The sequence below is a fragment of the Marmota flaviventris genome, chromosome 1 (genome assembly GCF_047511675.1).
Source record: "Marmota flaviventris isolate mMarFla1 chromosome 1, mMarFla1.hap1, whole genome shotgun sequence".
Classification (NCBI taxonomy): domain Eukaryota; kingdom Metazoa; phylum Chordata; class Mammalia; order Rodentia; family Sciuridae; genus Marmota; species Marmota flaviventris.
In genome coordinates, this window is record NC_092498.1 from 156,535,488 (window position 1) to 156,547,541 (window position 12,054).

At 41.4% G+C, this 12,054-nt stretch overlaps 1 protein-coding gene across 6 annotated transcripts in view; it reads left to right on the forward strand.

The window, feature by feature from the left end:
• The window catches only part of Txnrd2 (thioredoxin reductase 2), a 57,790-nt gene that overhangs the window by 5,968 nt on the left and 39,768 nt on the right, over positions 1-12,054 (forward strand). For 5 of the 6 annotated variants that reach the window (XM_027924216.3, XM_071617822.1, XM_027924214.2 and 2 more), the window contains exons 3-7: positions 5,670-5,726; positions 6,192-6,336; positions 7,008-7,082; positions 8,903-8,981; positions 9,605-9,667. In XM_027924216.3, the coding sequence (XP_027780017.2) occupies positions 6,251-6,336; positions 7,008-7,082; positions 8,903-8,981; positions 9,605-9,667 (303 nt within the window). In that variant the 5' untranslated portion in view covers positions 5,670-5,726; positions 6,192-6,250. Of the gene's footprint in view, positions 1-489; positions 574-5,669; positions 5,727-6,191; positions 6,337-7,007; positions 7,083-8,902; positions 8,982-9,604; positions 9,668-12,054 lie in introns of those variants that run through there. The other variant, XM_071617831.1, reaches the window with a different exon arrangement.

Sequence of the window (12,054 nt, forward strand, 5' to 3'; positions counted from 1 at the left end):
ACCATGTGATTTACTCATTCTGTGTACATTATTCAGTGTTTTTAAAAATATATTTGCAGAATTGTTCAACTAGCACCACAATCAACTTTAGAACATTTTCATCTCCCTACCCTGAAATACTCTGTACCCATTAGTACATTCCCTCTTCTCTTTGCTCCTGGCACCCTCACTCAGCTACTTCCTGTCTCTTTGTGGATTTGCCTGTTTTGGAATGGGATCATACTGGTCTTTTGTCATTGTTCCTTTTACTTAGCATGTTGTCTTCTGTGTTCATCCATGATACAGCTTTTGGTTCCTTCTGTGGTGGTTAATTTACATTGTACATATAGATCATATTTTGTCTATGCATTTGTTAGGTGACTGACATTGAGTCATTTAAACCCTCTTTTCAGCTATTATGAGCAATGCTGCTGTGAACATCTATATGTTGGTTTCTTTTTTAAAATTTTTTTTAGTTGTAGATAGACACAATATCTTTTTATTTATTTGTATGTGGTGCGGAGAATCTAACCCAGTGCCTCACACGTGGAAGGCAAGCGTTCTACCACTGAGCTAGAGCCCGAGCCCCTATATGTAAGTTTTTGTGTGGACATATGTTTCTGTTTCTCTTTGGTATTTACCTAGGAGTGGAGTCATAATAGTAACATCTGGGTCATAAGGAAACTCTATGTTTAATCTTTTGAGGAATTGTCAGTCTTCCAAAGTGACTGGCATCATTTACAATACCATCATCAATGTACCAGGTTCCACCTTCTCCATATCCTCACTAATTCTTTGTTATCTGTCATCTTAAGTAGGTATGAATGGTATTTCATTGTGGTTGATTTACATTTCTCTAATAATTAGCATTGTTGAGCATCTTTTCTTGTGCTTATTAGAAATTTTTTTGAGGAATGTCTATTCAAAATCTTTGCCTATTTTTTAAAATGAATTGTTCCCCCCCCCCTCACATACACACACACACACACAATACCTATGTTCATATCTCCAAGTTTTTCTTCTATGTCTGGATCTGTAGACTCCAGATGTAACCAAGAAAATTTTTGATAACTTGCCTTTATTTATTTGGGGGTTGTAGATGGACACAATACCTTTATTTTATTTATTCATTTTTATACATTGCTGAGGTTCGAACCCACTGCCTCACACATGCTAGGCAAGTGCTCTCCCATTGAGCTACACCCTCAGCCCTGATTACTTGCCTTTTTAATTATGGCTGTGAATACTCTTACAGGTTCAAGTTTTTATACATTCAAAACCATTTCTGGTATCTTTTGAGTTTATCTAAGCCATTAATTTGACTAATGAGTCCTACTTTCAAAGCATTTCTAACTGTTCTCCAGAATTTAAGAGTTAGCCTATGTTTCTTAGAAATTCTGAAAACACAGAACAAACAGGAACCAAACTAAGGGGTCTGAGTTATAGCGAGGAATGAAGCAAGAAGGAACACTTCCTTAACATAGAAGGCCCTGGGTTCAATCCTCAACACTGCAAAAGTTTGATAAGTAAGATAATAAGAGAAAAATCTTACATACTTACCCATGTATTTCCCATTTCCAGTGTTCTTCATTTCTTTGTGTAGAGACATTTTTTACCTATTATCATTTTTCTTCTACCCCCTTTTTTTTTCTCAGTACTAGAGCTTGAACCCAGGGGCACTACCACTGAGTTATATCCCCAGCTGTTTTAATAAGTTTATTTATTTTTATTTTGAGACAAGATCTTGCTAAGTTGCCAAGGCTGGCCTCAAATTGCAATCCTCCTACTGTAGCATCCTGGGTAGCTGGTATTACTGGTGTCTACCACCAAGCCCTTCATTTTTCTTCTACCTTGAAGATGTTCTTAAACAATTCTCACAACATGGTTCTAGTGGTAATAGGTTCTTTTAGCTTTTTTTTTTTTTTTTTTCCCCAGTACAGGGAATTGAACCCAGGGCCTTGCACATGCTAAGCAAGTGTTCTACCAGTGAGGTACATCTCCAGTCCTTTTTATTTTTATTTTGAAACAGGGCCTCACTAAGTTGCTGAGACTAACCTCAACTTGATCTTGCCTCAGCCTCCCAAGTGGCTGGGATTATAGATGTGTCCCATTACCACTCCCAGTTTGCCTTTAATTTTTAAAAGACATTTTCTTGGGGAATAGAATTCAAGTAGACAGTTTTTTTTTTTTTAGTATTTTAAAGATTTTGCCCCTTTCTCTTTTCACTTGTACTATTTCCAATGAGAAATTATAACAAAGTCTCTTTGAAATTAAAAGCCCCAAAGTACTTTTTGCTTCCCAACTTCCTGGTGACTGATTTTCTGCATCCAGAGTTTCTTCATGCTAAGAAAGTAAACTGGAGAAACTACCCTCTGCCCTGGAGCTGTCACCAAGGAAACTAAAATTGTAACAAAGTTCTTGTTAGCACAACCTAGCTAAATCTACATGTGTATATTTTCTGGTTTACGATTTTATAAATTGTAATTGCTTCTATGGGACCACTTCTATAAGACCAGCAGAGACAGATTCGTTGCTTTTCCTCATTTTAACCTAACTGCAATTAAATTCATTTTTCCTTTTATTTCTTAGTTGTGCAGGCACCCAATTCCAGTCAGTCGGAATCTTGGCAGGTTCTCTGGCTTGGTTTCTGGTGACAAAATGTGCTGCCATCTTTATCTTTGTTGCTCATTAGTATATCTTTTTTTTCTCTGACTGCTTTTTGAATTTTCTTTCTTCATTGTTTTTGAGCAATGTTGTTTGTTGTTATTGTTGCTTTATTTGTGGTACTGGGTACTGAATCCAGAGCCTTGTGCATGCTAGGCAAGCACTATCACTAAATTTTGGTGTACCTTGATTAGTTTTCTTATTGTTTTTTTTTTCCTAGAGTTTGTTGAGCTTTTTGGGTCTATGGGTTTATAGTTTTCATTAAGCTGTGAAATTTTATAATCATTTTCTCAAATATTTTTTCCATCCCCACCCCCTCACTGTTGGAGATTTTAATTACATGTATATTAGGCTGCTTTTCATTAAAACAAACAAATAAAAAAATTCTTATTATCTCTGTGTTTTATTTTGTAAATTTCTATTCTTGTTTTCAAATTCACTAATAATAGATTTTGCAGTGTCTAAATCTGTCATTAATACCATTCATTGTATTTTTCATCTTTTATATTATATTTTTTATCTCTATAAATTAACTTAGGTCCTTGTATCTTCCATGTTCCTCCTTAATTGTTTTGAACATATGGAATAGTTATGAGTGTCTTACTGGTCCTTTGACATTTAAATCAGTTCTTGGTTTCCATTGACTATTTCCATCTTTATGTGTTGTATGTATTTTCTTGCTTCTTTGTTTGCCTAGTAATTTTTGGTTGAATGCCAAACATTTTGAATTCACCTTGTTGGGTTCTGGACATTTTCGTATTTCTAGAAATATTATTAAGGTTCATTCTGGATGTAGGTAACTTATTAAGAAAGGGTTTGATCCTTCTGCCTAGTATTTGTTAGGTGAGGACTAATTATTCTCAACTCCTGAAGCATGACCTTCCTTAGAACTTATGCATAGTCCCAGGAATTGTATATATATTTTTTTATCTGTCTTCTGGGAATGGGCACTATTTCCTGCCCTGTGCAAGTGCTGTCTGCTCTAATCCTTTTGGTAGTTCAGACTCAGATAGTTTCCTCAAGTGCATGTGCTGATCTGGCTCTTCCCTCTCTTTCTGTCCCATGAACTCTGGACACCTCAGAATCTCAGCCCCTCCTCTCTTTCACTGGGTCTGCCTTACCTGCAATGTTGGATCCAGGAAACTCTATAGTCAATTTCACCTTGTTCACATCTTGAATCTCGGATCCTTTGTTGCCTAATGTCCAGTGTCTTAATAATTTATTGTTTCATATATTTTGTCTGAATTTTTGGTTGTTTCAGGTGGAAGGCTAAATTTGGCCACTGTTGCTCCATCATGGTCAGACTTGAGAGTTTGACATTGATATTTTAATGATTCCCATCAACCCAAGCTTTTAACTTAAGTGTGGGAATCTTATTTTTTGGACAAGTTTTGGCTAAATTGCCCAGGATGACCTTAAACTTGGCAACCCTCTTGCCAAATGCCCCTGTACCCAGCTGGATTATCATCATTAATCACTTGAGGAAAGTAGATTTTTAAGATGAACTCTTCTGCCAGGTGTGGTAGCACACACTGTAAACCCATCTACTCAGGAGGCTAAGGCAGGAGAATCACAAGTTTGAGGCCACTCTGGGCTATTTGGTGAGACCCTATCTCAAAATAAACTTTTTAAAAGAGATTGTGATTTGCCAGACATGGTGATGCACACCTGTAATCCCAACAGCTTGGGAGGCTGAGACAGGAGGATCCCAAATTCAAAGCCAGCCTCAGCAAATTAGGTCCCAAGCAACTCAGCAAGACCCTATCTCTAAATAAAATATAAAAAAGGACTGGGTAGGGGGCTGGGATTGTGGCTCAGCAGTAGAGCACTCGTCTAGCACATGCGAGGCCCTGGGTTCGATCCTCAGTACCACATTAAAAAAAAAAAAAAAAGGACTGGGGATGTGGCTCAGTGGTTAAGCACCCTGGGTTGAATCCCTGCACACACACACACAAAAAAAAAAAAAAGTTGGGGGGAGCTGGGTAATATACTTTCGTGATAGAGCACTTGCCTGTCATGTGTAAGCCCTGGGTTCAATCCCATGTACTGCAAGGGAAAAAAAAAAAAAAAAAAAAGAACCTTCTAAAACTTTGTTCTCTAGTCTTGCTTTCTAATAGCTATGAATTTTTGTGTTCTTTTATGTTTTGAATACTTCTGGGTTCATGAAATTTAAGCCCCGCATGCCCTCAGAGATAGTCAAATCCAGGGCCCAGAGTTTACCAATGTACTTCCCAAGGTAAATCAAAGGGATGCCTGGCAATTAATTAACTCTACTAATGGTTCAAGAGTTGGCCTCAAAACCTGAGGATTGAGGCCCTCAACCCTCTGCTAATGACTGGGAGGTCAACTGGTAGCTACATGGCAGGGAATCTGTTTAGACTCTAGGTCTCCCCTTCTTCTCTGGGAGATGATCAACCTTGGACTTAATGTTTCACTTCTAAACTTTGATGTTTTTCAACCTGAGAGGGAGGCAAGTAAATGCCCTGATGAGGCAAGGTCATGTTCATTCTCACTATTTGGAAAAGAGGTGAGCCAGTGAGAAGAGTCTGGGCTTCCCTGAACAGATAGAGATTAGGGGTCCTCTCCCAGGGAGGTGGGTTGCTCCTGGGATACTCCCTATGTAATTGAGGTGTGCACTGAATTTATTCCAAACATATGGTCCTGAAACTAATAGGAGCAAGAGCCAAGTGGGGATTGGTCCCAATGTCATCTTGGAAGGGGATGTGAAGGCTGCAGTATGAGAAGAGGCCTAAGGGCTCCCTCCTTTGAGCAACATAGCTTATTGGACAGTGGGAAGGCCAGGAAGTTGGTGCAAAGCTAGTAGGCAGTGTGGCCTTATGGGCCAGAATACCAGGGTAGATGGGACAGAGTCACTAACATTATCAGCTTGGCCACTATGAGGGCAGAAGCTAGCCCAGGCCCTTCCCCACCTTCTTTTCAGTTTTATGGGCCCCTGGTAGCCCCTGTTCCCCAGCCCCTGGCCACCTTTCCTGCTGTGCTTATCTTCAGTTCTTTTGTCATTCTAGCTGCTCAACTGGGAAGGAAGGTGGCTGTAGTCGACTATGTGGAGCCCTCTCCCCAAGGTAGGCAGTCCCTGATAGGAACCTTGTGTCCTAGGGAAGGGTTTGGGAGATGGAACCTAGTTCATATATAGAAGGTGACTGATACAAAATCATTTGTCCCCCTCTGTTCATTGTCTCTGGAGAGTGTCCTATTTCAGATGTAAACTGTCTTTATTTTAAAAATTCTTTATCCTCATGTTTAAAATGGTGCTGAACACAGTTACAGAGAGAATATTCCTATGGTATGGCTCACCTGGGCCATGTTTGAATTACAGAACAATGGCCACTTAAAGGGATTCTAAACCACCATAGAGCAGAAGTCCTCCTGTGCGTCTCTGTATATGAATTCAGATGTGATTTTCCCAGGGCTGGGAATATGGCCAATGAAAATAGTGAAAGAGTACTTGCCTAACATGTGAAAGGCTCTGGGTTTGATTCTTGGCACTACAAAAAAAAAAAAAAAAAGTGCACTTCCCAATGTTGCAGGCACCAAGTGGGGCCTTGGCGGCACCTGTGTGAATGTGGGCTGCATCCCCAAGAAGCTGATGCATCAGGCGGCACTGCTTGGGGGCATGATCCAGGATGCCCACCACTATGGCTGGGAGGTGGCTCAACCCATCCGGCATGACTGGTGAGGAGCTCATTATGGGAAGTTCCCAGTTCTTTTCTGCTACTCTTAAGTAGAGGAAGAGATTTATTCCCTACTAACTCTCACTGGGAGCAGCTATAGGACAGGAGCTTTCAACTAGGGGTAGCTCTGAACCTGAATCCCCAGATATTTGGCAATCTCTGGAGACACTTTTGATTTTCCCTGGGTCAGGGAAGGATTTGCTTCATTTCCTGAGTAAAACCCAGGGATGCTGCTAAATGTCCTACAGTGCATGGAATAGGCCTACCAAGAATGATCCAGCCCCAAAGGCCAATGTGGGGACATAAAGCCTCTTCGGTTTAGTTCTTTTGGGAAGAAGATTGATGGAGGCAGTAGCACATGGTTCTGCTCAGAGCTCACATACAGGTGACTGAGACAGGATGTTGCCTGCCAGGTATGACGTCCTGGATGCAGAACCACTATATTTGAATGATTGTGGGCCAAAGCCTGTGTTTCCTGATTTCAAAGATTCATAGCCCCAAACTCTGGTGAGAGGTCATGATGCCCATGAGGAAGAACATCACATTGTACTCCTTTAGACACACTTCTACTTCTTAATATTTAGATAAATGTACTATTTGCATCTAGTCTGTTTGAGATTCCATAGTTAACACTTCTATTGTGGTTTTTACATTTTGTTTTCTGTTTCAAAGGAGGAAAATGGCAGAAGCTGTGCAAAACCATGTGAAGTCCCTGAACTGGGGGCACCGTGTCCAACTGCAGGACAGGTACTGAGACTTCCACAGTCCTTAGTGGCTATGTAGTGAGGCCCTCAGTGGGAAAACTCCCCTCCTGGCCTTCCCAAATTCTATTCATACCTGGACAAGCTCTTTCTGATTGTGCAGAGTAAACCCTGGTAGGCTCTAAATGCACAGCCAAGATAGGACAAGGGGTCCATTCTCCTGGGTGGGAACACAGACAAGGGGTGGACAGAGCAACTGCTGTGGGAAGTGGGGGATGCCCTCGAGGCCCAGAACTGAGTAGAACCCAGGGACAATGAAGAGTTAAAGAGGGACATATATCCAAATAGCCAGAGCCTGATGAGAAAAGAGGTCATTCAGGGACAGGGAGGCCTCAGGCCTGAGGTCTTCCTGGGACTCCACAATGGGCAGCTTCCCACTCAAGCCAGGGAAGCTGAACCAAGGAAGCTGGCCCCCTTGTCCACTGCCTGGACTTCACCAGCCAGTTGCCCTACCAGAAAATTAAGCCACCTTTTGTTACAGTTTTTTGTGTCTTGTCTTTCATATGGAGCTCCATATTCCCAAGTTTGGTTTTCTGAAGGTAGTAGGCTCTGCCATCCTTCTTCTGGCCCCAGGCAGCTCCCAGGCAGGTGCAAAGCAGGCCCAATTCACAGCCACCCCTAAAGGGAGAATAGCAGGGACCTGGGTTGTTTCAGTTTTTCATTATTATGAATAATGCTATGTTCCTCTGTATCACACAGCTGTTTCCTATTGTCATGATAAGTGAAGGGCATGTGTACAGGAGCTTCCTATAGCTCAGATAGCCCAGAAAGGCACAGAGCTTGGAGGTGGAGATAATGCACAATGAGGAGGCAAACCCATCTCCAAACTATTAAGAACTTCTGAGATAGCATTGTCTTTATAATTAGTGTGGGTCATTTCTTTTTTTCTTTTTTCTTTTTTCAGTTGTAGTGGGGATTGAACCCAGGGGCACTCTACCACTGAGCTACACTCCTAATCATTTTTCTTTTTTAATTTATTTTTATTTCATTGATTGATTGATTGTGGTATTGGGGATTGAACCCAGGGCCTTGTGCATGTGAGGCAAGCACTCTACCAACTGAGCTATATCCCTAGCCCCTTATTTTTTTATTTTGATACAGGATTTCACTAAGTCGCCCAGGCTAGTCTCGAACTCACAATCCTTCTGCCTCAGCCTCCTGGATACTGGGATTACAGATGTGTACACTGCCCCTAGCTGCATGGATCATTTCTGCATATTATGCACCTGACCACTGCTGGGCCCCACCAACTACATTAAGCCCCTCCTTCAGGCAACACCAAGTCCTAAAGGCAGAGAGGGTGGCACCTACATGATAGGCACCTTAGTTTCTTGTTGGTACATGCCTAGGCTTAAGGCCTGGCCCTTGTCATTGCCTACCAGGGCTTGAACATGGGTTTTCAGGACAGTTCTGAGTTGACTTTTGTCCCTGCCTTGACACCTATGGTCACCATGTACCAGGAAAGCATAGAGAATTGGCAAGATGCCCTTCATACCCTCATGTTTCCCAGCATGGTATTCTGCTCATGTTCATACAAGCACCTTAGCATAGGTACCAGATCCTGGGCTGGACCTTGCCTTTTTTGCTTTTTTTTGTTTTTTGTTTGTTTGTTTGTTTTATTTTTTTGCAGTATTGGGAAGGATCCTGGGGCCTTATACATGCTAGACAAGTTCTCTATCTCTGAGGTATATTCTCAGTTCCAAAGCTTATCTTTTAGCAGTCTATACAATGATATCCATTCTAATCTGATCACTGAATTTTAATTTGCAGAGGAAATGTTGAAAATCCTTATTTTTGTTTTTGCAGAAAAGTCAAGTACTTTAACATCAAAGCCAGCTTCATCAATAAGCACACTGTTTGTGGCATCGCAAAAAGTGGGAAAGAGGTAAATGCTCACCTTGCCCCTCATGATTCTCTCCAGGCATTCTGAGGACCTGGGGTCCAGTCTTGTTCAGCTTAAGTGTTGTTCTAGTAATAAGCACTGCTGGAATTAAACTAACGACTTCCTTTGAGGTCACACTTCTTCAAAATGATTAAATAGGGCTGGGAGATTAGCTCTGTGGTAGAGTGCTTGCCTAGCATGCGTCAGATCCTGGGTTCCAACACTAGCTCTGCCAAAAAAAAAAAAAAAATATTTAACAGTTTGTGCATGGGATGCACATCATGTCAAGCTGCCCAGCTATTCAGGGTGATGGGCTGACAGGGAGCATGATTACAACCTCTTTGCAGAATTTTGTAGTGATTTGAGGAGATAAGATGCCTGCTGGGTACTTGTAAATTGTGAAGTGCTTGGAGTTGGAGTATCACCCTGTCCCTTCCACCTGTAACCTCCTGTTGTCTCCTGTCTGAAAGACTTTTGACAGATCCCTGCTCTGTATGACTCTGAGCTACTGGTAGGGGGCTATAGTGAAGGGTACTGTTGTCCTGCCGTACCAGCAGGCATTTGAGCCTTTTGTTGGGTGATCATAGTATACAGTTTGATCTGCAGCTTTCTTGGTTTATTCTCAGACTCTGCTTTCAGCTGACCACATCGTCATTGCTACTGGAGGACGGCCGAGGTACCCCACACACGTGAGTGTCCCCAAAACCCAGCTTCCCCTGCACCCCTGAGCAAATTAATGGTCCTTAGAATTACATGCTTCCCACATCAAAGCTTTCACCCCTTTGTTTCTTCTATACATCTTTATTTCCTTTTCAGTTCTCTCTCGAATCCATTCTGCTGAAACTGGAGGTCTCCAGAGATCTCTTCTATTGCTGAATCCTCAGAATTATTCTTATTGCACTCTTTAGTTAGATCCTGGGTATCACTGAGCCTGTTTTCCTTTCATACTAGTGTTCCTTCTCCTCTTCCATTTTCTCCCCTCCTCCTCCTTTTCTTCTTCCTCCTCCTCATTCTTTTCTCCTCCCTCTCCCCTCCCTTTCTTTCTCTTCCTCTCTTCTTCCCTCCCTCCCTCTCTATTTTTAAGTGATAGAGTCTCACTGTTTTGCTCAGGCTGGCCCTGAACTACTCTGCTCAAGTGACCCTCCTCTTCAGTTTCTTTATAGCTGGGACTGCAGGTTCATGCCAACACATCCAGCCCTAGTGACCTTTCTTCTAAGTCTTCATTGTTGACTCTTCCTTTTCTCTTTAACCTCAGAATGTTGGAGCATGGAAAATTTAAGCCTTTTTTATCTTTCTTCTCCTCCCCCACTTTTAAAAAATTTGAAATAAATTCAAATATCCTAAATTCACCCTTTTATAAATACAATTCAATGGCTTTTAGTACATTCATAGAGTTGCACAACCATCAGTCACCAACTTCCATCTTCAGAACTTTTTAATCATCCCAAACAAAGTCTCTGCACCCATTAAACAACAGTTCTCTGTCCTTTTCTCCCCCAGCCCCTGATGGCCACCATTCTCCTTTCTGTCTCTATGAGTTTGAGTATTCTAGATACACAAAAAAGTGGGTTCACACAGTTTGTATTTTTGTGACTGGCTTATTTCAAAGGCTCATCCATGTTGTTGTAGTATGTGCCAGAATTTCCTTTATTTTTTAAGCCTGAATGATACTCCAGTGTATGTGTAGATCACATTTTATTTATCTACTTGTCCACAATGAATATCTCAGTGGTTTGCTGTTTTTTAACTATTATGAACTGTGCTGCTGTGGCTATCTGTGTAAAAGTTTTCTGGGGGATTTGGTTTTTATTTCTCTTGTGAATTTACTTAGGAAAGGAATTCAGATCATATGGTCACTGTAACCTTTTGAGGAACTACCAGATGGTTTTTCAAAGTGGCTATACCATTTAGCAGTGTTCAAAGCGGTGTACATTCCCTCCAGCAATGAACAAAGGCCACAATTTCTAGTTTCTTTACATATCTTATAATTTTTTGTGATAAGTTGAACTTTTCAAATAATGTGAGTTATTGTGATAATGCTGGAAATCAGATTCTCCTTCCTCTCTAGAATTTTTCTGTTGTTTTGCTGTTTGGTGACTTATTTGAACTAATTTTATAAAGTATTTGCTCTTTGTTATATGTGGCTACTGAAGTCTGCTTGCTCAGTGAAAGACTTAAGTAGAGAGTTCCTTAAACATCTGGAACCATGAAACCTCCCAGTCTTTGTTGAGGACTATGTCCATTTTCAGGGTGCTGTCAACACTCAGTTGGACAGTAAATAACTCTATTTTGCTTCCTGCTTGTGCAGAGATTAAGGTTAGCCCAAGATGAGAGCCCTTAGTCTTTCCTGATGTGTGCACAACCCAATGCATTTGCCTGGCCTTCTAGATACCCAGAGATATTGTGGAGCTTTTCAGAGCACCTGTGAATATTCATTCCTCAATTTTTCTTTTTCAACTTCTTGGTTCACCTGTTGTTTGCCTTACCTGTTATCCATCACCTCAGGAAGCCATGAAGATAAAATGTTGGCCAGATGCCCAGGGAGAGGCTTTTAGCACTGGCCATACTGGAGTAAAGTTACGACCTACCAGCCAGCTCAAATGCTAGTGTTCTTTGGGAAAGAGGCTTTGCAAGGCACCCAGCTCTGTCTTGCTATCTCTGGTGCTGTCATTTTTTAAGACTGAGAGACAGGACTAGGGTAAGTTAAACTCTCCTCATAGAGATGCTGTTCTTATTGACTTCCCTCTGTTTCTCTTGATTCAGTATTCCCTGTGTTGCTGTGAGTTCTTAGTTGATTTTTCAGAGCTCTGAAAAGGTGAATCTGGCCAGACCCAATGGTGAATGCCTGTAATCCAAGTGACTTGGGAGGCTGAGGCAGGGGGATCACAAGTTCAAAGCCAAACTCAGCAACTTAGCAAGGCTTAAAGCAACTTAGCAAGGCTTAAAGCAACTTAGTAAGGCTTGAAGCAACTTAGCAAGACCCTGTCTCAAAATAAAAAATAAATGCTTGACATGGTGGTACACACCTGTAATCTCAGTGGCTCAGGAGACTGAGGCAGGAAGATGGAAAGTTCAA